General features: G+C 35.6%; 1 protein-coding gene across 3 annotated transcripts; it reads right to left on the reverse strand.

Annotated features, from left to right (window-relative positions):
* Positions 1 to 26,548, reverse strand: gss (glutathione synthetase). 3 transcript variants are annotated; one of them, XR_015522799.1, is made up of 15 exons: positions 26,341 to 26,548; positions 23,828 to 23,966; positions 22,348 to 22,493; positions 20,904 to 20,979; positions 20,315 to 20,454; positions 19,411 to 19,527; positions 17,638 to 17,718; positions 17,450 to 17,527; positions 14,641 to 14,710; positions 14,368 to 14,562; positions 11,416 to 11,497; positions 8,221 to 9,786; positions 3,053 to 4,923; positions 1,525 to 2,200; positions 642 to 1,458 (listed from the first exon to the last, which is right to left on the reverse strand). XR_015522799.1 is itself a non-coding variant. In NM_001006104.1 (13 exon segments), coding segments are annotated over 12 exon segments (1,428 nt in total). In that variant the 5' UTR covers positions 23,957 to 23,966; positions 26,341 to 26,523; the 3' UTR covers positions 1 to 368.
* Positions 26,549 to 26,694: the final 146 nt, after the last annotated feature.

Raw genomic sequence — 26,694 nt, forward strand, 5'->3', positions numbered from 1 at the left:
TGGGTAAATTTCGGACTCTTTAGGACTATGGTCTCCAGTCTGTTTTGACAGTGAACTACACAAGTGTGATGACTAAATGAACATCACCAGAGAGTTAATAACATCTGTTACCATCCAAGAAAGCATTAACAAAATTTGCTTTTATAAAACATTAACGGCTAAACATCAACAGATCAACCCTTGAATGAGGTATAAAACTTATTGAGGAAATAAGTAGTTCAGTCATAACTGATTGATTACTTCATCAATAGAGGATATTCAACTCTAAATCTTTGATCAAACAGGTCTCAGGTAGAAATGATTTGGGCTGAATCCCCCGATGTCAGTCATACGCGTTTCTCCTCCAGTACAGCATGTGTCGCCGTGGTTCAGACCAGAAGTGGATTGTCCAGCACTGCTACTCCTGCAGCAACGCCGCCATCTGCATGCTCCGAGCTCTTGGTCCTTAGAAGATGACCAACGCACTCATTCAACATCAATTCACTGCCTTTCCTGCGTGGGAAAATATTCATTTGTGATTAGCTGAAGATGTTTGTTCATTCCATCTTTTTCCTGACATTAGCATAAATTATGAGAGTAGCTTCCATTTAACAAAACAATCAGACATTCTGTTTTTTTTTCTTTCTTATTTTTATTTTATTGTCTCGACTTTAAGGTGCAAGTTTGACATGCAGTAGCTGAACAAGGTATTGCACTCCTGGTTCAAAACACAGTAAGCACAGGTTGCCTGATTACCTAAATAAAAGAAATGCCACGCGATAGAAGGAATATTTTCCATTTTATAATGAGCTTTTGTCCTGACCAACACATGAAATTTATTTTAGAAATGGCTCCTATTTTTTGCAGCTGAAATACAGAAAACTGACAATGATCACCTCATGTGCTTTGTTCAGTGTTAAATGCAAATACCCTGAGTCTGAATATCATTTTACAGGACATTTATTGCCTTTTATTTTAATTTATTACTTTTATTTATAATCATCATCTGATACAACGAATGTCAAATTGGATGTAATTTATCTAATGGCTTGGTCTAAACTAGAGTTATTCCATGTTTGCTGATGTGCATATAACATTAAGGTGGGGGGACGGTGTGGGATGTAAAGGGGTAATAGCTGTTAAAAGTATTTTTCATTTTTGGAAATAAAAACTGAATTTCAAAAAAAAAAAAAAAGTATGTTCACTTAGCATGTTTCTTATATGCAATACTGCAAACACATAGTATTTTTATGCTTTAAAAGAGTCAAAAACTTACAGCACCTGTAAAAATGTTTCACTTGTCAATGCAAATTATGTCAGTATATTTTCACGAACAAATTTAACATCCGATCACATTTATAACTCTCCATTAAACAGAAGAAGATGAAAGAAGTGGTGTATAAGGCTGCATTTTGGCATATTTTTTCCATGGTTTTGGTCTTCTGTTGACAATAGCCCCTTTCACACATACAGACCTTTCTGGAAAATTACTGAAAATTTTCCAGAAAGGTCTGTATGTGTGAACAGGCCTTTTTTGAAAATGGCGATAAATTAGTTCCGGCAATTTTCCAGAAAGAGAAGTTGTTAGATTACCGGTAATTTGCCGGAATGCTGAGCTGTGTGAACGCATAAGGATGATTGCTGGAAAGACTGCGTTCACGTCTAGAAAACACTGACGTGAGACATCTAGCCAATCAGAACATTCAGATGCATTTACATCTGCACTGTTTATCAAAATAATTGCCTTATATTTTTTCAGACAATATTAGCTTGTAGATGTTAGTCAGATAACATTTCTATGTTCCCTCCTAATGCCATCTGTGAAAAAAAATATCAATAAAATGCTGTTTGTTTACCTTTAAGCTCTGCTTGATGCGTGCACATGAAGGAGCCGGTGAGCGCCAACACACACACATATTGTAAACATCTTGACATTTGAAAGTGTTCCTCCATATGTTTTCATATAAGTCGTTTACAATACTGAGCCATCACCAGAATTTGTAATGTAAGTTTGTCAATTGTGTAAACATTTAGCCACAGTTCGCGTTTCTGCCTTTGGATGTCTCACAATGCAACTTCAGGAGTGCTAAAGCGATACATTTTTACAAATACAAGTGCGGCCATTTAGAGATCATTTCTGGTTAATGATGTCAGAATTTACTGGTATTTTGGAATGGATGTGGGAACGGTCTATTCCGGAAATATTACGGAACGTCTGTGTCTGTGTGAACACCAATGACTGTAAAAAATATGGACGACGCGACAGCCCCTTTTCCCATTGAACGCCTTAAGGGCAAAACGCCTGCTTGACGGGCACAAAGTGTCGCAAAAAACTGCTGAAATTGGAGCCTTGACATGCGCAGAAGGACAGTCTGATGGAGCCAGAGGAGGAGCCGCGAAAATGAGCGGAGTTGAGCTTCCAACCAAACGCTTTATGTAAAATCAACCACGCCCCCCGAACTTCTCAGCATGCGTTTGCTGTCATATCAACACAAATGGATGTAATAACGTTAACAAATATGAGGGTTTTACATATTCAATCACGCCAGCTCCGGGCCGCAGCGCATAACCTACTTGCGGCGTCGCGGGCTAAATCCGGCTCGCACGCGGCAGCGCCGGCTCGCTCGGCCGCCGCATCTGGCTCGATTGACTCGGGCTAGAATCGGGCAGTGAGTCCAGGCATCCGGAGTAGGTCCAGCAGAGGTAGTCAGTCTGAGCTCTGAGGGGTAAGTCTCCGGCAGGCGAGAATCTAGCCGGAACTGGCCTGAGTGTATTTTGCTATCTGGGTGGTTAGGCGTGTATCAGCAAACTAATAAAGCATTAAATTACTGCTAAAAACAAACTGTTTACAAAAATGAAGATCTGCACTTATTTCAGCACAATAACCAGTGCCTTAATCGACCAGAACCATCTTTCGGGATATTTTATTGCAAGTGTAATAAATTTTTTTATTTGGGCTCAGGTCTCCTTCATTAACACGGAGGAGGCGGGCTTAATGACTTGTACTGTAGCCAGCCCCCAGGGGGCGATCTAACGGCCGAGACCTTCACTCAAACGCAGGCTTGCGGCACACTTGGTGAACACCTTTTTTATGAATTCACCAGTAGTCACTTGAGAAAATTTTCCAGATATTTACCGGTATCACTGTGTGAAAGAGGCTATTGTCTTTTGTGCTAATGGTCCAAGGGTTCATACACATTTTTTCCAAGACTTTTAATTTTCATGACCAAATGTTTCATGTGATGTCTACATGTATGTGGTAACAACATACGCAACAATCTTTTCAGTTTAAATTTATTTTTTAATCTATATCAAATTGTTAAGACTGGAGTTCATTTATTTATTTATTATTGCGGATTGTACTCTGTCTTTTTCTTTTGTCCCGCCTCCTTGTTTTTCTGTTGTCTCATAGGCTCCCATACCGACGTGATTCCCTGTTCTGATTGGCTGCTGGTCGCAAAAGCATGTATAAAAAGGAGCTTCCGGCAGGGATCAGGGAGCTCATTTCTGTGAGTTCGGAGTTTGTAGTGGAGCTCCTGAGTTTCCCTCACTCCTTCGGCTGACGACCAACAACCAACATAGTACTGATGAACATCATTCTTTAAAATGTTTTTGAGAGTTTGAGCGTGTAGGGGTGACCTGCCTATTTATTTGATTACTTTTGACTTTGTTTATGTTTAGGGAGTTAGGTAAACTTTTTTGTATTTTTCTTTAAATAGTAATGGGTAATTTAGTGAATTTATTTTATAGATTCTTTTGTTTGTTATTTTGGCCTGTGGTCACCCTGACGAAATGCTCATTTATATTAACCACATTTTTCTATAATAAATCTATTCATATATACTCTCAACTGAGTGTGTGAGTTTGGTTGTCGATCGAAGGGAATCTTTTGCTTTAAGTTTTGTTTTGTTTGGGAAACCCACCACCCCAACACATTTGTTTTTCCTTCGTTTATTATGCCCTTTTTGTTTCCCCTAGACTTGGGGCGTAATACAAATGTATTTAGATAATGCTTACACAGCACTAATAATGAAAGAGCATTTGACTGGCCAAGAACAGAAAAGAAGTAAAGACAACCGAGCTATATTCAAAGTTTGTTGTTAAACAAATTTGCATGATTTTCCTAAAACTTTTTGTAAAACAATGCCAGACCTGGAAAATGCTGTGTCAACTTTTCCAGGTTTTCCATGACCGTATGAACCCTGTTGGTTAACATACTCATAGTTCATAGTTAACTGAATCTACTCCCAGGAGCAGTTCTGGAAAGGACAAACCTCGAGTAAGCGGGTTTGATGTTAATGAAACCAGAGTTCAGGGTTTAGCAGACAGTAAGTTAACCTTGCTTGCTGGAATACATTTCAGGAGTGAGCTATTTCCTGTTCCAGTGCTGAATTAAAAACATGACAACATTAGATGGTATGTTGAAAGAAAATTTACAGCATCCTGAAATTTGCTGCACCACTTAATCACTTTTAACCAGTGCTTATTTTGTGACTTACAAGGTCCCGGAACAAATCGGGGTAACAGATCCGGCATGTCACCAGAGGATGAAGAGGTGTAGCACGCAAAAGTGGAGACAGGGGTTGGGGCGGTCATTGGATGGCGGTGGGGTGTCGCGGACGGTGGACAAAAGTGAAAGTGAAAAGCGGACGAGGGAGGAGGGCGGTTAAGGAGGGGGATAAGTAAAATGAGGTGCCGGATCAGATTTCAGAGGTGTGAGATCCGGAGAGTCCGGCACAAATTAAGCCCTGTTTTTAACTACTGAGCATTGTCAATAAAACACAAACTAAACTATGTGACACAAAGTGTAATATTACAGTGCAACTCAAGGTTCCCACTTTATGCTTTAGGTGCAAGTGACATCAGGTCACTTGCACCTAAAGCACTTATCATTAATGAAATAATAACAGAAAACAATCTTAATGCACTCTGTCTCACTGAAACCTGGCTGAAACAAAATGACTATATTAGCTTAAATGAAGCAACTCCTCCAGGATTCTTATATAAACATGAGGCTCGTCAAACTGGTCGTGGTGGTGGAGTTGCATCAATCTTTAGTGATTTCCTTAATATTAAACAGAGAAACTGACTTATGTTTAGCTCCTTTGAAGTATTATCGCTTAATGTTCAGCTTCCAGATACTATACAAAAACCTATGTTATCTCTCGCTTTAATCACCATATATAGACCCCCAGGACCCTATGTCAAATTTCTAAAAGAATTTTCTGATTTTATTTCTAACTTACTAGTCAAAACTGATAAAATACTAATTGTAGGTGACTTTAACATCCACATAGATGACGCTAATGATACATTAGGGCTCGCGTTTATGGATTTAATACACTCACTTGGGATAAAGCAAAACGTTGTGGGTCCAACCCATCGCTTAAAGCATACATTAGATCTAATTCTGTCTTATGGAATCGAGGTTATTGACGTAGACATTATACCACAAAGTGATGATATTACAGATCACTACCTCTTACTATATAAGCTATGTTTACCTGAAATCAGCAAACCCGCTCCAATACTCCGCCCTAGTAGAACTATTGTTCCGTCAACTAAAGATGAATTTATAAATAACTTACCTGATCTCTCTCTATTTCGTAATGCACCCGCAAACTCAAATGATCTTGATGTAGTAACCAGCAGTATGGATGCCATCTTTACTAGCACACTAAATACTGTGGCACCCATCAAATTAAAAAAGGCTAGAGAGATTAAAACTGTACCATGGTATAATAGTCATACTCGTGCGCTCAAAACAGCAACCCGCGCCCTGGAACGTAAATGGAAAAAAACTAATTTAGAGGTCTTTAGAATTGCGTACAAAGACAGTATGTCCAGCTATAGGAGGGCTCTAAAATCTGCCAGGACCGAGCACCTGCGCAAACTGATAGAAAATAATCATAACAATCCTAGATTTTTATTTAACACCATCTCTAAATTAGCAAATAATCGGTCATCCTTGGAACAAACTACTCCACCGCAAATTAGTAGTGATGATTTCATGAATTTTTTCAGTAATAAAATAAAAGGCTTTAGACAGAAAATAGTAGATGCCAAACTTTCTGCACCGGCTTATACTCCAAATCCTGTAAATATTTCATTAAATCATAATAATAACCTACACTGCTTCAAAATCATAGAACATGAAGAGTTAGTAAAAATTATAAATAGCTCTAAACCAGCTACGTGTATGCTGGACTCAATTCCAACAAAATTACTGAAAGAGCTGCTACCTGCTATAGGAGAACCTCTTCTTAACATTATCAACTCTTCTTTATCTATAGGCCATGTTCCAAACTCTTACAAGCTAGCTGTTATTAAGCCTATTATTAAGAAACCGCAACTAGACACCAACAACTTAGCTAACTATAGGCCTATTTCAAATCTTCCATTTATGTCTAAAATACTAGAAAAAGTTGTTTCCACTCAATTATGCTCTTTTCTGCAGACGAACAATATTTTTGAAGTGTTTCAGTCAGGTTTCAGGGCTCATCACAGTACAGAAACCGCCTTAGTGAAAATAACCAACGATTTACTCTTAGCTGCTGACCGAGGGTGCGTCTCGCTATTAGTTTTACTCGATCTTAGTGCGGCATTTGATACCATTGACCACAATATCCTCATAAATCGCTTAAAGTCTACAGGTGTCCAGGGACAGGCTCTACAATGGTTTAAGTCATACTTAACTGACCGCTACCAGTTTGTGAATCTTAATGGACAGCCTTCACAAATCTGCCCAGTAAAGTATGGGGTGCCTCAAGGATCAGTTTTAGGCCCTTTACTGTTTACAATTTACATGCTACCTCTGGGAGACATTATTAGAAGACATGGGATCAGCTTTCACTGCTATGCAGATGATACTCAATTATATATTTCAACTAAACCTGACGAGACGTCTGAACTTTCTAAACTAACTGAGTGTATCAAAGACATCAAAGACTGGATGACCAACAATTTTCTTCTCTTAAACTCAGACAAAACAGAATTGTTACTTATTGGGCCTAAATCTTGCACACAGCTGATCTCGCAACTCAATTTACAATTAGAGGGATACAAAGTTAGCTTTAGCTCTACTATAAAAGATTTGGGTGTCATATTAGACAGCAATCTAACTTTTAAAAACCATATATCCCATGTCACAAAAACTGCCTTCTTTCATCTGAGAAATATCGCTAAATTACGAAATATGCTATCCATCTCAGATGCAGAAAAGCTAGTCCATGCTTTTATGACTTCGAGACTGGATTACTGTAATGCTCTATTTGCTGGCTGCCCAGCATCCTCTATTAACAAACTTCAATTGGTACAAAATGCAGCAGCCAGAGTTCTGACCAGGTCTAGAAAATATGATCATATAACCCCAATTTTATCCTCCTTACACTGGCTGCCTGTTAAGTTTCGTATTGAATTTAAAATATTACTTCTCACCTATAAAGCTCTAAATAATCTAGCTCCTGTTTATCTAACCAACCTTCTGTCTCGCTACGAACCAACTCGCTCCTTAAGATCTCAAAATTCAGGGCTTCTGGTAGTACCTAGAATAGCAAAATCAAGTAAAGGAGGTCGAGCCTTCTCTTTCATGGCTCCTACACTCTGGAATAGCCTTCCTGGTAATGTCCGAGGCTCAGACACACTCTCCCAGTTCAAAACTAGATTAAAGACCTATCTGTTTAGTAAAGCATACACTCAATGCATCACCTAGCGGGTTCCACACTGGCTTCTGCATCTTGCTTATATACACTATGAACAGCAGCTACGCTAATTATTCTCTTTATTCTCTATTTTCACCTGGGGATACTCATCCCGAGGTCCTCAGATTAGGCGGAGTCACTGATTGGATCCAAGACCAGCGACGTGATGATCCCAAGGATTCCATATCCGGGACCAGGCCATATCTTGAGCTGCTGCTGCGCTGATGGTCGTGGGGAGTGGAGAACATGTGTCTGATTCCAGCGACGCTCCAGGGACAGACGAGTCTTCATTGAGGCCATCTTCCAGCCTAAACCACGGCGAATGAAGTTCTGCACAAGACTTTTGGCCAGCGGAGAAATTAAAATGGTCGTGCCCAACTGAGTCTGGTTCTCTCAAGGTTTTTTTTTCTTCACTCCCATCAGGTGAAGTTTTTTTTCCCTCTCCGCTGTCGCCACTGCCTCGCATGGTTCAGGATTGGTAGAGCTACGCATCAATGAATTGGCTCTTCAGTGTTTGAACTCTCAGTAATGATTAAATCACACTGAACTGAGCTAAACTGAACTGAACTGAACTTAAAAACTAAAACCTAAACCACACTGTTCCAGTTACTGAACCGCACGGTTCCAGTTACTATGACCATTTATGTGAAGCTGCTTTGACACAATCTACATTGTAAAAGCGCTATACAAATAAAGCTGAATTGAATTGAATTGAATTAATAAATAAATAAATAAAGAAAAAGAAAATAGAACCGACATTAATCCTGCAACCTTCGGACCACCTCTCTAACCAGGGCTCTATCCCTAATCTCTATCCATAAGGCTCTAACCAAAATGGAGGAAAATTAACAAATAAAGAAAGGCTCCTGATGACACACTAAGGTAATGTGAAGTGAAACAGTCATTCCATGTAAGAAACTTAACATTATTTACAATATTATTAGCTTTAATCCATAGCCTGGTCAGTTTTCAGTACATGCCCGCGTGCTGTTCGATTGCACTCTGGATGCTTTTGATGACTAAAGCATGAGGGCTACTAATCACCAATATCTATCAACAAACTGCATCACCTGACCTCCTGTCCAAGCCATTTTATCATCAAAAGGGACCGCACTACTTTTTCATACACAGATTTGAATGCAGCGATTCAGAGGATTAATAAACATAGGCAAATCATCATCATTTATAATTCATGTTCCGTGGGTGTTAAGATTCCAATCTGTTATTGATTAACCTTGAAGTTTACACTGAATGCATTAATCGAACTGAAGAGCAAACAGAAGACTGAGGAGCAGGGGGCGGGCGGGTACGCAAACTGAAGACTGAGGAGCTTTAATTTAAGAAACCACATCACGAATGACCTACCACAACTTCTTCCATCATCATTATATTCCCTTATCACACGGATCAACTGTGACCGGTTACACCCCTAGCTGAAAACATTGTAAATAATGTTCAATTTCTTACACAGACCATTCGTTTCACTTCACTACTAGACATCAGTGTGTCATCAGGAGCCATGGCTATAGATTTGGACTTGTTTGCATGTTTATTTTTTTTATCTAAAAGACCTAATCACTGTTTACTGCCATTATATGAATCACCAAGGACCACGTATTCAGTTCGAAATCATCTAAATAATCTTCTACTGAAGAAAAAAAGTAATTTCTTGGATGACCAGTGGGTGAGTAAATTATCAGGAAATTTCTGATATCTCCCTAAAAATACCTCCCACTCAGTGTTCACTATCAATAAGGATTATTGGTAGTGTAGCCTTATTGTTTGAAATGATTCCTTTCAGTTATTTCATTTCTAAACCAGAAGTGCAACCCATGATTTCTAAAGCAGTAATCACATGTAGAACAAAGGTAGACAAAAGCTGTGATTGTGTTGAAGAACTGCTAGAAGTAATCTCACCTGACGTACGCCCCGAATGCACCCAGTTCACTGAGACAGGAGCTGACTTTCAGAGGAGCTCCGGGTCTGAGCAGGATGTTCTGGACTGGGACGGGCTGGATCTTGTCCATCAGGATGTAGGCTGTTCTCTCACTGGAGTTCTTCAGCTTCTCCAACACTTCGCAGATCTCACTGCCGTAGATATTGTTACCTGTGATGTAGAGTAGGATATCTTTGTGAAATTCTTTTTAATATTTAATAAGTACATTTTAACCTGATCCATAAAACCAGTCTTAAGTTCCACAAATTCCACAAGTTCCAAAAATACACTGTGTATTGTAAACAAAAACTGCTGAGTTCCACACAATGCCTTCACTTTGTCCCAATGCATAAATTAAACATAAAACAATTAAGTTGTCTTTCGGCTCAGCTCCTTCTTTACCACAACGAAAAAATAACTGTGCCTATATGTTTTACATGTCATTTATGTATTTCAAATTTTACATGCATGTTGCATATGCTCAAAAACACCTTATGAGCATATGCACCATTCATGTTAAATCTTAAATACATAAATATGACATGTAAAACATTTAACTGTTTAGGTGATTGTATTTCCTTCATTTTTCTTCAGCTTAGTCCCTTTATTCATAAGGGGTCGCCTCTGCAGAATGAACCGTTAACTATTCCAGCATAAGTTTTACGCAGTGGATGCCCTTCCAGTTGCAACCCAGTACTGAAACACCTATAGACACTCATACACTACAGCCCCAATTTAGTTTAATAAATTCACCTATGGCGCATGTCTTTGGATTCTGTGAGAAACTGGAGCACACGGGGGAAACCCATGCCAACACGGGGAGAACATGCAAACTCCACACAGAATTGCCAACTGAGCAAGCGGGGACTCAAACCAGCAACCATCTTGCTGTAAGGTGACAGTGCTAACCACTGAGCCACCGAGTCACCATGATTGTATTTTAAATTGTTTCACACTTCTTGATGACAAATAAGTTAAACCTTGTGAATTGAAGTATGACAGTTTTCATATGATAATTTGTTTATATTATGGGGCTGCAGTCAAATTAACCAATAGGCTACAATTTAGCTATTTGTATTTATTCTTTTTTTTTTTCATTTAATGAAATGTGGTTGACGCCCTTTCTCTCTGTCTTTATAAAAAATTAAGACTGATTTGTAATAGAATTTTTTTGTGCTTTAAATTATTATAAAAATTGTAAAATTAAAAAATGACTTTAAATAACCACTTAAACCATTAAAATCTTACTCAGCTTTGTTAATAAAAAGATTTGTTAATTGGTATGTTTTGCTTTATTTTCATACAGAAATTTGTACCAAGAAGCATGTATTGTTACTGGAATTAGTATCAAATACTGAAATTTTGGTACCATGTCTACTTTAGGCTGCACTGTAATCCATATATAGGGCAATGTGTGTAATATGTAAAGACAGAATTTATCAAGCCATCAATTGATTCATCAAAATATATATTTTTTGTGGCATAAACCACTTTTACTAAATTAAATATTAATGCGTGTTCAGTAAATCATGTTAAAAATTAATGAAAATACTTTCATATGTTCAAAAAATAGGCTGTAATACCCCCTTTCATCCCTGACCCACATTTTAGACATCTTTGCTTTTGATTTTAAACCTTGACTCTTACAAAACATTTCTTATTTTGTGCTATTACTACTAAATGGGCAACACACCCATCATAACACATTGGCTAATGCAGGATGATTGATCACATGCTGTACTTGACGTCTTCCCCCATGGGTGTACAGTACAAACGCATGACAGGACTTGTGATACTCACCTCCTCCCTCCCTCTGAGGCTTCAGCACATACTGATCTGGATTGGCCAAAGCCATCGCTACGGTATTATCACCTTCTTCCCCCTATGGAAAGACAGGACATCCATTTAAATGTTTTTAGAGAAATGCTGTAAAGTAGTTTATACAGTGGCGCTCAATATTGCTTCTGACAAAGTGTAAAACTTTTTCTAATACGTAATACAGTTAAAGTCAAAGTTATTAGCCCTCACTGTGATTTTTTTTTTCAAATATTTCCCATATGATTTTTAACAGAGCAAGGATTTTTTTTCACAGTGTTTGCAATAATATTTTTTCTTCTTGCAAAAGTCTTATTGGTTTTATTTCGGCTAGAATAGAAGCAGTTTTAAATTTAATTAAAGCCATTTTAAGGTTATTATTGAGCAATATTTTTTTCAGATTGTCAACAGAACAAAACATCTTTATACATAAAAAAATTGCCTAATTACCCTAACTTACCTAGTTAACCCTATTAACCTAGTTAAGCCTTTGAATATCACTTTAAGCTGAATATTACTATCTTGAAAAATATCTAGTAAAATATTATTTACAGTCATCATGGCAAAAATAAAAGAAATTATTTATTAGAGATTAGTTCTTAAAATAAGCTATTATGTTTAAAAATATTCTTTCCATTAAACCAGAATTTGGGGAAAAATATACAGGGCGCAAATAATTCTACAACTGTATTTAAACTAACATTATTATTACACGCCTCTCCAGAATACTTGATTTTGCTTGGTCAATCATGACATTCCAAAGGTATACATACATACATATATATATATATATATATATATATATATATATATATATATATATATATATATATATATATATATATATATATATATATATATATATATATATATATATACATATATATATATATATATATATATATATATATACATATATATATATATATATATATATATATATATATATATATATATATATATATATATATATATATTAATGTTAGTTTAAATACAGATGAAGTCAGAATTATTTGATGTTATTCCCAGCAAACGACCCTTAAAAATAATAACAGGCTCATCCAAGTACTTTGAATCATCTTGACTGCTAGTGAATACATTAGTATATAGTGGTCCCTTGCGATAACGCGGGTCACGTTTTGTGAACTTACAGTTTCACAGATTTTTTTCAAGAAATTTAACATTATTATTTATTTATTATTTTTTATTTTTACATCGCATTGTGCTCTGCGTCCTGATTAGCTCATTGAGTTCTGCATCCTGACTGGCTGTAGACCAGTCAATCAATCTCCTCTGAGCAGTGGCTCCTGTACAGAATGCGTTCAGCTTGCCAAATTTACACAAATCTAGAAGTAAGTGTTGTACTGTATGTATGCATGTTTTCTCACAATTTCGACGAAACGTTCTGCATCGTCAAAGGCACCTGCTGTAGCACTCAAAAGGAAGATGCTAACCATTGCACAAAAAGTTGGACATAAGTTGGACATAAGAGTTGGACAACAAACAAAAAGTTTACAAAAAGTTGGAAATGTTAACGGAAGGTAGAAGTTAGGTGGCTGTAGGGCGCCATTACAAAATAAAGAAATGAGAATCAAATAGTTTTGATCTTTGGTTTCATTCTATAATACTGGACTTGTTTTTTCTATAAAGGTTTGAACAAGAGTGTCTGTTTAAGTAAAGTGTATAATGAGGGGTTTTCCAACCCTAAAACATCTATAATAATTGTAAAAAATAAAGCTGACTACTTCGCAGATTTCTATTTTTAGAACCTAACTCCTGCAACGAGAACCACTATATACACATAGACACACAATATTATGCAATATGCCGTTTGAAACATTTTTTCTTCCAGTAAACTTTACGTTTAATTAAACTGCTGCTAAAATTTTACAGCTCAGTTCAATGTTTGTGCCTAATTCTTTAGTTTTTTTGGTAAGTAACCATTTTGAGTCAGGCTGCTGATGGACTTTATTCTTTGAGATCAACCGGCTGGTTATAAATTTAAAAAAATTAATCACGATTTAACGTTCTGATTTGATTTCATTTGTCCCTTATTTAAATATGTGTTGTCAGTTTCCTTAGAACAAAATCTAAATACTTTTACATTTAATGAGTTAAAAGATATGAATATGGTATAAATATATCTAGCTGTAGAAAAAGCGAGATCTATTTTGTAAAGTTCTATGAGATTCTACTTTTATCAAACTTCAGTAATTCTCTCGATTTTTTTTTAATACTTCAAATAAATTTAATGTACTGTTATAGTTACTGATGAAGCATTATCGGGTTTCATTTTAAGGTATCGCATAAGAAACGAGTGATGAAAAATGACAGATTTCAAATCAAATTCCTCAATTTGCAAAGGTTGTTATGCTCACTTGAGGTGGTTTCAGACTTTTCAAGACATTTCAAACAAAAATGACACATTTGCTGAGGAAAATCTGATGAGGCAAACATTGCACCCATGTGATTAATCACCATCATCAATCTCCATTATATTTGCCTTGTTCACAGTTGGTTACTAGGTTACTAATACTACAGTCATGCGTTCTAAAAACATGATAAACACGACTTCACATTTGGGTTTTTCACCGTTTTTTTGTAAACTTTAAAAAGATTCGCTTTACGTTAAGCTATTTTTATGCTAAGCTACGTTGCATTACGCTATTTTTGTTAGTAATTAAATCTCATGCAGTTATCGAAAACTATTTAAATTCTCTGTGTTTACAAGGTTTGGGTTTGAGTAAAATATGAAGAGCTATTCATATTTCTTCTAAATTTCAACTAAAAATTTTATATATATTTTTAGAAAATTTATTTGGTTTTCACTTGTTTTGATTGAACAATCTGGAATATTCCACCAAATATTGACATCTTAACTTTTCTGAAGTTAAAACGTTCCTTTTGTTGACTATAAATGAAAATAACCATGTCTACCATGTCCAGCGTGTACAGTCCAGCAAAAGTCGCCCGGATCTGAGCAACTGTTTCAGGTTCGTCAGGGAAAAAGCACTCCAGAACACCTGGCCGGGCTAATTCCTGCTGGACTTTCTTAGTCCCAGCGAGATGAGTGCTGATATCTGGACACTTCACTGCCACGGAGCGCTCCATCATCAAACGCACCTCCCAGCTCTGAAACCCGAATCACACATCAAACCAATTGTATTTCTAATAAGAGTCTGGCTTTACTACAGGGAAATAAATCCTCACCTGCTCTGAGGTGTAGTTTTGAGGCATGTATCCATTTCGGAAGTAGACAATGGCTACCTCATGGCCATCTCTGAAGGATGAATTATTTAATGAATTAGAAAAACATAAAATGCTTAACCTTTGTGTAATGTACAAATTTACTACACTTTCATTAGGTTGGTGGCCGTTTTTGCCCGATTGACTTCCATTATAACTAAATTTTTGGGTAGCAAAGCTATGACACGATATAACTATGAAATCATGTGTCACTGTTACTGTAGATTATCAGCTGACAGCATTAATCTTTTAGATAGGCCTGTCCAAAAAGGTTTTGTGCTTTCATATGGAGTTCTATGTAGTAAAACAACTAAATATAGTGTGCTAGCATAAATACACTTACTAGGTTTTTGTTTACTCCATGTAGTTCTGAGAGCCGAAGTGCTTATTATGATTTTTTTAGACATTTTAAGGTAAACACACACACACACACAAAACCACAAATAATCAAGAGTACATAATAATATGGTGCCATGAATTGCAATCAAGAAACTATGTTATAATGAAAGTCAATGGCTCAAAACTAGCCACCAACATAACGAAAGGGTAGTAAATTTGCTCAGTTTATTGTTGAGCTGTTGACAATTTTCAAAGCATTGCCCAAAAATCTGTGTCGGCATAAGAGTCAGAAAAGCATGTAAATGTTTTTAATGACTGAAAACCAATACATTTCTATGTTTTGTATGATGCAAAAAAAAAAGAGATATAGGTCATTTTTAACAATAATTCACATTTGTAGTGTATTTTTGTGCTGGTACCATGGCAGATTTAGGCCTGAAATTTATTATAAAAAAGTGACTAAAGTCAGCCATTAACAACCTATTAATTCAAATGATTTGCTCGAAATGGCTGATTCATGGTGAAGAAAACAAGATGGCTGCCTTAATGAATGTATGGCTGACGTGCCATTTACAATAGTGCATCTTCCTTTTAAAATTTCATTTTAGGATGAAAACACCCATGGTTTAGACTGGCATTTTTAATCTTCTTCAGAAAATAATCTCTGTTCACACATATTTTGCTGCAATCCACAATTGCTATTGTGTAATTGTCATATGAGAGAAATTTGATCAACCAGGGAACATTGGTAAAACTTAAAAAATATATATATATATATTTAAAGAAAAAATATATCAAAAATGGTTAAAAATAAATAAATAAATAAATAAAATACTGACTAAAATATAAAGTTGATTATATAATCTCTTATATATGTCTCCAGGTGCCTTTGGTTTCCCCCACAGTCAAAGACATGTGGTACAGGTGAATTTGTAGGCTAAATTGTCCGTAGTGTATGAGTGTGTGTGTGAATGTGTGTGTGGATGTTTCCCAGAGATGGGTTGCGGCTGTAAGGGCATCCGCTGCGTAAAAACTTGTTAGATAAGTTGGCAGTTCATTCCGCTGTGGCGACCCCGGATTAATAAAGGGACTAAGTCGCCAAGAAAATGAATGAATGAATGAATAATCTCTTATAAAACACAAAACTCTTTCATAACTTGAATTAAAAGCTAATTTTAGCAGTATTCCAATTACCTTTATCATGTATTCAATGCTTTTGGACTCTTAAGACGCATTTTCATTTTATTTTATATACTTGGCAACTTCAGCTGAGCTCACACATTGTTAGATCTATAATGATGATATTATTGCAGACAGTAAATATCGCACAGCTCTACAATATTAGCATTAGTGTGTTAAAGATTTAAGACACCCTCGAGTACTTTTTTGAGATTGTAACAGATTTGTGTGTGTTGAGCATCAGTTAAGACAACATTAGCACCTGTCAGCTTTATTTGTTGGGAAAACTGGATAATTTTGAGCTTTTGTAAGCTAATTTCATCCTCCAGGTTTAAAATAATTTTTAGGGTGAAATCAAAAACAGTGACGTAGCGCAAAATTGCAAGTGGAGTGATGATGTGTCGGTTTCTCATTATTATTCATAGTCGAGTTTTCTTATCCTATGAGAAGACTCGGCTTTTAAATTGTTCATGAGAGGATGCTTTCCGAAGGCAAGGCAGACCTGCCAAGCTGTGAGACCCAATGACTGGGTGAGACCACGTCCGCGCATGGCAAGCAATATTTAGCCTTCATGAAGGGTCATAACGTTATGTGTTTATATCCATGGTTCACATGGTTTGCTGCATGTGTTTCCCCACGATGCTGTTCAGGGCGGATACAGCAAAGCTGTCGGTGTTAGTTTGTTACTATTCAGACACATCGCCTTTCTCCATGCTGTTGTGTTTGCCTATTTTTAAAATCCTCCGGATTACCGGCAAGGTTAATGGTTGGAACAGACAGGGCAAGAGACCTGCTGCACTGCCATCCACTGTGTCTACATTCAGACCAGGGATTCAGTAGGAGAGTAGTCCTCCTCCATTTAAAATGTTTACATCATTATCTTTATAATGATATAACAAAATGTGGTTATGTGTATATTAAATTACGAAATTAAATTACTGTTTATTTCTGTGCATTTTAACTTTGTAAACAATAAAATCATGGGTCTCCTCATGATTTCTGTCTGACTTTGTGCGTCAAGTGACAGTTGTTCGCTTCCCTCTTTCTCCCCTGCTCTGCCGGCCACGTCCACTCCTCCCTCTACTCACAGCGCTTCAAGACCATCATGAAGCATTTTTTTTTAAATACTGGGATTAACTTAAACCGAAAGAGGGGGATTTCATAGCCCTTTAATATGATTAGCTCTACAATATTAGCATTAGTGTGTTAAAAACACAGATGAGAAATGTCTGATATTAAATCTTAAATAACTCACACGAAGAGCCTCTTGCTTTCATCCAGAGATCCAGTCCTGAAAACATCTTCAAATTGTCTTCTTATTACAGGTATATTTCTGTATGTACAAAATAACAAATCATAACTTCAATACCAACAAATGTTCTTGGATAGGGAAAGAGGAGGCAGAAATGTTTTGCACAATCCCGATTAGAGCACTTCCTGTACCTTTTCCACAGCTCGTTCTCCACATATCGATGGTCATAAATATTCCTCTGTACATTCTCAACCAGAAACAAAACCACTGCCCTGAAAGGAACGAAACCAGACGTGAAGTTACTTTATCATTGTGATTGCAAAGTAAACATTTCTTAATGTGACAATAAAAACTATGAGCGACTACAACAATAGCTTTTGTAATCTGGTGCATGAATATTTTAAGTGCAAGTACGTTACAGTTTGGGGTCAGTACACAGTTTTTTTAAAGAATTTTTTTTAAATGATATAAAAAGACTTTTATTAAAAGGAATAATTCACAAAATAATCTTTCATCTTTTAATCCTCCTCATCTGTTCCAAACCTGTTTGAGTTTCTGAATTCTGTCAAACCCAAGAGAAGATATTTTGAAAAATGTATTTAAAAAAAAAACAATGACCATTTTTCTTACAATAAAAGTAAATTTTCAGCGTTGTTGAAAATATCATCCTTTATGTTTGTGTTCCACAGAATAAAAAAATCTCATTCATTTTTGCAAGCACTTAATGGTGAGCAAATTGTCATTTTTAAGTGAACTATTCTCTTTAGGTAAGAATGTATTACATGAATCAAACATGACAGTAAAGTCATATATAATGTTAAAAAAATTGCTTTGAACTTTCTATTCATAAAGAATACTATACATGTCAATATTTATCCTGGGTTAAACTCAAAACCAAAATGAAGTATTTGAAAAGGTAGATTACATAAAATGTCAAAGCAAACATAGATGAATATAGATGAACTTCAGCTGGGTGGAGCAAACGTCACAATCGCTCATGTTTTCTGCGAAAGTTCAAATAATTCAACTCGAGAGGATAATTTACTTGAGGTCAAAAACATCCTATGAGTGAACTAGAGTGATTGACTTCCATAGTATTTTTGTTCCTACTATGCGTGTCAATGGCTGCTTTCTTTTCCAAATTTACATTCCGTTTCGTGTTCAACAGAAGAAAGAAATTCATTAAAGATTGGAACCAATTTCATGTGAATAAATGGTGGGAAAAAATGGTGGGAATCATTTTTGGGTGAACTGTCCCATTAAAGCATAGGTCTCAAACTATATAAAATATATAAAATACGTTGCACAATAAAAATAAAACTAATTTTAATATGAATTTTTAGCAAATAAGCACCTTTAATGTGTTTATGCCTTTATTAAGATTTTCATGATAAGGTTTACTTTCACAGTCTAGTTTAGGGAAACTCCTGAGACAAGTTATATCTTTGAACTTTAATAATTAATCTATATACTTCTAAAGAGAGTTTGGTGCTCAAGTCTGCACCGATGCATCCTCTATATCAATATCTCATCTGTGATCTTTCACACATCCTCCATTCTAGCGGCCTTGAGTTTTGGAACTGAACTTTGGCAGTTCATGATGACATTACACGAGGACGCAAGATCTCTGAAGAACACGTATAGAGAAACAGCCAGTGTTTTGCTCTTACTCTAATTAAATATACCTGATCCAGCGAATTAAGGTGTTGAAGACTACAAGAAACTATTAAGTAAGTGTTAGTTGGAGCTGGTTGGAGCTAAACTGTGCAGAGCTGCGGCCCTCCAGGAATTGAGTTTAAGACCATTGCTTTAAAGCAACATAATTATTTTAACCATTGATAATAACAAGATATGTTTCCTGAGCTCTTAATCAGCATGTGACAATGATTTCTAAAAAAATCAGCTTGGCCTTCAATTTAATCCAATTAAATTAATTCATGTATAGACACCATTTTTTAACACACCTCTTGGATCCATAAAGCTCCCAGGCCTTGGCCAAACCTTTGGCCAGACCTGCTGCTGGGTTGTTGTCGAGAACAAGACTGCACTCATCTGGCAGGTTTGCCACCTTCAGAATGTGCCTTTACACAAATGAGAAGTTTATCAGAGATTAACCATCATACAACAAACACCATTCAGTCACCACAGAAACCTTAATGCAAAATTTGCTTCAATTGAAATAGCCTTTATAGAGTTGTTGTTGTTTTTAGCTTTAAAGCGGACCTATTATGACCCTTTTACAGTGTGTATGAGTGTACAGTGTGCTCAGTGTTTTAGAGTGTGAAGTTTCAGCTCAAAATACCTCATAAAATATTGATTACAACTCTTTGAAACGGCCTTTGATGCCCTAGGCAAATTGTGCAGTTTTGGCGACTGTCGCTTTCAATATTGTGCTCTTTTCAAAAGAGGGCAGAGCTACACATGTCTGTGCATCAGCATATGTCTATGAAAACTGAAAATATCAACAAAATGGTTAAGAAAAAGGTAGTCTAAAGAGATTACGGTGTTCATTTGTGCATTCTAAAACTCCACATTTATAATGCCTCTTTGTCGCTGGCATTATCTTCAGCAGGTAGGGGTTGAAAACTTAACGGCCGCTTCTCACTCAGGGGTGTCTATGCCAACAAGGAAGAGATTAATGGAGTGGGGACACTAATGGGTGGGGTTTTCCCCGTCTGATGACACGTACAAAGGGAGAATCACATTGTTTTTTATGAAGTGTGATTACAACAATAGAATTAATTACTTTTTACCATTAGACAGCAGATATAGCAGTACATTGTTGCCACACAACTGTGTTTAAACAACTCATAAAAGTGATTTTTTTTTTGCATAATAGGTCCACTTAAAATGTATGGTCAGACTTACCGATGGACATCTGGTGTTCGTGAAGCAAGACCACCAAAACTCGCAGCAATAGTGTTGATTTCAATCTGCTTCAGAGATGTTCGACCGTCTGGACTGTGGTCTAACATGTAGTCTGAGCGATTCAGACCCACTACTATTTTCTTGAATGAAAGAGGAGTTAAATAAATTAAGATTTACATCTATATAACAAATTGATTACTTTTCTTTTTTTATGAATTTAAACAGTGATGTAACTTTTTTACGTGAAATTTAAAGGGATTTGATTTACACAAAACAAAACAAAATTCTACTCATCATTCACAAACCTGTTTTTTTTTTTATTCAGTTTAACACAAAAGAAAATATTTAGAAAAAAATGCCGGAAACTAGTAAACATTGACTTCCATGGTATTTGTTTTTCCTGCTGGATGTCAATGATTACCAGTTTCTAACATTCTTCACAGTATCTTCTTTTGTGTTCAGCAGAAAAAAGAAACTTGTCAATGTTTGAAAGCATTTGAGGATGAGTAAAAAGTGGGTTTGTTGATTTTTGGGTGAACTATCTCTTTAAATGAATCAGCAAATGAGTGGTAAACAATTACCGGTATACCTGAGCATGGCCCTCCTGCTGAACTTGTTTGTAGATGTTGAAAAGTCTGGCTGTAAAATCGTCAACTTTGATGGTGCTTTTGAAGTAATAAAAAAAAGATACTTAATACAGCAACATTATTACTAACAGTAAAGCCTCCATTACAGGGATGCACAATTTTTTTCGTATGAGGAGCCAAAAACCAAATATCTTTGAAAGCCGTGTGCCGAAGGAAAATATCAAACTATAATACATTAAAGTTGCATTTCATAATATTTTTCATAACATTTCAACATTAACAGAAAACATTACTTTAAATCATATTAACTAATTCACAATAACTTTTAAATTATAACTTACAGCGATAAAAACAATTACATTTACACTCACCGGCCACTTTATTAGGTACACCTGTCCAACTGCTTGTAACACAACTTTCTAATCAGCCAATCACATGGTAGCAACTCAATGCATTTAGGCATGTAGACATGGTCAAGATGATCTGCTGCAGTTCAAACCAAGCATCAGAATAGGGACAAAATTTGATTAAAATTACTTTGAACCTGGCATGGTTGTTGGTGCCAGGCGAGCTGGTCTGAGCATTTCAGAAACTGCTCAGCTACAGTACTGGGATTTTTACACACAACCATCTCTAGGGTTTACAGAGAATGGTCCGAAAAAAAAGAAAATATTCAGTTAGCGGCAATTCTGTGGGCGCAAATGCCTTGTTGATGCCAGAGGTCTGAGGAGAATGGCCAGACTGGTTTGAGCTGATAGAAATGCAACAGTAACTCAAATAAACACTTGTTACAACCAAGGTATGAAAAAAAGCATCTCTGAACACACAACACGTCCAACCTTGAGGCGGATGGGCTACAGCAGCAGAAGACCACACCGGTTGACACTCTTGTCAGCTAAAAACAGGAAACTGAGGCTACAATTTGCGCTGGCTCATCAAAATTGGACAATAGGAGATTGGAAAAACGTTGCCTGGTCCGATGAGTCTCCATTTCTGCTGCGATATTCAGATGGTAGAGTCAGAATTTAGCGTCATAAAAGCAACATGAAACATAAAAGCATGGATCCGTCTTGCCTTGTATTAACAGTTCAGGCTGCTTGTGGTGGTGTAATGGTGTGGGGGATATTTTCTTGGCACACTTTGGGCCCATTAGTACCAATTGAGTGTCATGTCAATGCCACAGCCTACCCGAGTATTATTGCTGACAATGAACATGTAAGGTTAAAGTGGCTGGTGAGTGTATATCACAGTGGAGTTAATGCCAAATAAAGTTATGGTTTGGGTACAGTATTTAACCGGCTGCTCACTGCAACCAGACCATTACAGTGACTAACTGGCAACAGTGTTGGCGGTATTCCACAGTAAAAAAAAAATGGTTAAGGTCTAAGAGTGCAGCCTCTGAAACCTCAGTTTGGGACGACCTGCAGCAGAGCAATCGTACTATACCTGGCCAGTGTGTCCTCTAAAAAACTGTGATTCTGGCTGACCCGGTCCACCAAGCGGTTAAACTGTGTCTGCACTGCCAGTGCCTGATGAAAGAGTGCTGCTGGCACCGATGTGGGAAACAATGTGAATGGTGCATAACTCACCACCTATCAAAAAATACAGATTTATGGTTTAAATATTTTTATTATAAGAAATTTTAGCAAACATTTACTTGTAAATATATATATTATATATATTACATATATTTATATACAAACATAAACCTTACATTTTAACAATAAGACAAAAAAAAAAACAACCAACAGTCATACAAATAATTAAACAATAAAATAAACATGCATTCCCCCAACCAACCAACCAACCACCAGTGCTCTGCAAAGGTAAAAGTAGGTACTAAAGGCATAGTGAACATATTATTCACAAGTTTGTAGAAAGGAAATAAAAAGGGGACCAATTATTTTTTTTTTTTCAAATAAAAAATCTTGTCAATAGGGGTATACCGATTTTTTTCCAGATGAAATGCACCCGTTAACTCTGTCAGCCATAATTTAAGCGTTGGAAATTATTTTTTCTTCCAAAACAAAAGGAAAAGTTTGTTGGCAGAGATCAACCCATTATAACTGTTGTTACACTAGTGTAACTCTCAAACTTTTTTCAGAAACTTCAAACACAAACACAGATTTAATTGAGTGCACTAGAGATATAATAATATGAAAATTTAATATCACTGAACAAAATGATCATGCTTCATAATAACCAATCATGCTTTCAATGGTAATGACAATTTGAAACATTAATAAAAATGTATCTTGTGTACACTATAATATGCATCTACAGCACCAGAGCCATTCAGTCACTTCTGATTGAGCGAGAGGTTTCTGACAGTGTCCACTCGATGAAGCAGAACTAACACTCCATAATCCAGAAACAAAAACGGCCAGAGGACACACAGAATTCCAGACATGACTGGGACAAGATGTCGCTCAGTGCTTCAGTCAAAACACTCACAAAATAATTGCCACCTATGAGTCTGGACTAGACATTTTAGCTCTGAAATGCTACAAGGGAAAGCTTTATTTGTATTAAGATAAAATGAAAACCACAAATTTAGCTCAAAACCTATGCAGATAAACAAAAAGTACTATACATCAGAAAATAATAATACATTTAATACAATAATACACGTTATAATATCACACATTAAACAATGAATTGTCATGCTTTGCATTAAGGTTTTGTGGTTAGTTAACATGAATTCTAAATGAACAATACTTGAACAGCATTTATTAATCATGGTTCAGCATTATAAATAATAATAATAATAATAATAATAATAATAATAATAATAATAATAATAATAATAATAATAATAATAATAAGTTTTTACCAATAAACATAATAAATATTTTGCATACATTTTACCACAAGTAAACATGCATTTCTTTATTATATTTCTAAGTAGATAAAGACGTTCTCTTACTTCAGGAGAGTTTGGCGTGTCTTTGGTCCGCATCAACACTCCATGTAACAGCGCCGTGTCTTTTGCTATCTCCTCTAAACGTTTGATCAGGTTTTCATCTTTCAGGGTGTCCTCCAGTTTGACAGACATAGTACTAAATCTGCAGTCAGAATAAAACACATTTGATTCATTTTATAAGCAAATGCTTCACTTGTCGGAGTCTGATTTTCAGGGAGCTAGACATTTTCATATACAAGTCAAGATTATTACCGCTTCTGTGATTTTTTTTTTCTTTTCCAAATATTTCCCAAATGAAGTTGAACAGAACAAGGAATTTTTCACAGTATTTCCATAATATGTTTTCTTCTGGAGAAAGTCTTATTTGTTTTATTTCAGCTAGAATAAAAAGCAATTTTTTTTTTTACATTTTAAGGTTAATATTATTACCTCCCTTCAGCAATAGATTATTTCAATTGTCTACAGAACAAACCATTGTTATACAATGGTTTGCCTAATTAACCTAGTTAAGCCTTTAAATGTCACTTTAATCTGAATATTAGCATCTTGAAAAATATTCAGCAAAATATTATGTATTATCATCATGGAAAATATAAAATAAATCAGTTATTACTAATTAGTTAATAAAACTATTATGTTTAGAAACTTTCTTTCCGTTAAACAGAAATTGGGGAAATATACAGCAGGCTAAAAATAACTGTACATTATTTTCCTGTAATGGAAGCACCATCAAATTAAACTTAAATGAAACACATTTTATTTTCTTTACAAGGCCTGTGTTATTATTAAAGATATTAAGTTATTATGTGCAGTTATTATGCAAAAACAAAAAACACACATACACATCTACTTAAAACAGGCTTGTCTAATTTCCTAACACCCACATTACAAGTATAAATGTCAAAAACGTGATGTATAGTAGATAGAAAGCCTGAAATTCATGAGTTTTCTCATTTCAAGTGACTTTTGTAAAAATAAAATGTTAAAATATGGATGGAAATAGGCATAAGACGATATGGCAATGTACAATGTATAACGCAGTTTGGAAAAAAATCAAGGTTTTAAAATCGCCAACATTTTCTGTAATACCGTTCCTATGGTATATGTAAGATACTTTACTTTACTTTACTTTACTTTACTTTACTTTACTTTACTTTACTTTACTTTACGTCCACAAGTGGAATTTTTTCTTTGGCTTCACCACACAACCACATCAGCGTTCACATTACACACATCACAGAAAAAACAGGCAACACAAATACATTCAATGTTGTAACTTATATCACATTAAAAAAGTCAATTTATAACCCTATACATATCTTTTTTAGGATAACAGTATTTTTAAGCAGAAAAGATCTCCAAAGATGCCATTTTAAATTGTAAAGAAATCAGTGTTTTTGAAACTAATGAAGACTTAATGAAAACTTAATGATTCATTTAAATTATTTAGCCTGGCATGTTTACTGCTCCAAAATATTATAAACGTTTCTTAAATTAAAATATATTGTGTTCAATGAGGGAGAAAAGTTTTTTTTTTTTTTTTTTACCCAGACATTTAAAATAATATATTTTAGAGCAGTAATCACAATACAATGAAACTGTGATAATTTTAGCCAAGGTTATCATACCGTCAGAATCTTATACCGGCACATGCCTAGATGGAAACTGTATTCCATGATCTTTCAGTGTTAAGCATACGTTCATGTAAAAAATGTCCTAACTAGTACTTAATTAAACTTGTAACATTATAAGTAATCATACAAAATACCATTTTAAACCACTACAAACTTCTTAATGCCAAATGGCTAAAGGTTTTAAAGAAAGTATGAGATTTAAATTTTAAAAATAAGGAGTATTTTGGGCTGTACAGCAATTTCTAATGAAAACCTTTAATATATGAAAAATGTATATTGTTTCATGACATTTTTATAGATAATTCATCTATTTTTCTTAGACTTTCAACTATTTCTACATTGAACAATATTTTAATAGGTGTGTTCTGTGAATCATGCTAAAATGTATAAGTAGTATTGTATATATATATATATATATATATATATATATATATATATATATATATATATATATATATATATATATATGTGTGTGTGTGTATATATTTACTTTATTTTATATATAATGGCTGTAATAAACTTCAATTGTTCTTTGTAAAAATGCATTTTGGTTTTTGACCCACATACATCTTTCTGATATAATAAATAACACATTAACATACACCTCCTTATACTGTGTACAATATTTACTAGCTTTACTGGGACTTTGCACTAACGTTACGCTCCCAGAAAGGGGAAGTGACATATTTACGACTTCATTGAATCGCAATTGAATGAAACTGTAAACAGTATAAGATGCTAAAGGTAGCGTTATATGATGATGAAACGATCATATCTCTACACTCACCATGACACGGCATAACTTCACCCTATTACACTCACAAACAGCACAGTAGGTGGATGTCAACAATTAGCCCAAATAGTTGTAGAGTTAAGCCAAACCTGATAGTCGCGGGCTCTGTTTGGTCTCTCCTGCGCCTCTGAAGGTCGTTGTTTACAGTGAGTCTGTATAATATATTTAATGCCTATTCACCTGCTCTGAAGGTGATGAGACTGACACAAATGAAGTGGCTTCAGGCGTGCTAATAGATATGTAAATGTATGTGTGTGTGCGTGTGTGTGTGTGGCGCTGTTTGTATCAATGGCTGACAGCGACCAATCAGCGAACAGGATAGTTATGACGCAAAAGTCGACGTGCCCGCGCAGCATTTCTTTTGTAATGAACGCAATGTGCTTAATTTCCAACCCATGATGAATCAAACTAAGACAAGATTGAATATCTTGCTTTAAAGTGAT

Source organism: Danio rerio, chromosome 23 (genome assembly GCF_052040795.2).
Source record: "Danio rerio strain M-AB ecotype USA chromosome 23, GRCz13ab, whole genome shotgun sequence".
In the NCBI taxonomy this organism is placed as follows: Eukaryota; Metazoa; Chordata; class Actinopteri; order Cypriniformes; family Danionidae; genus Danio; species Danio rerio.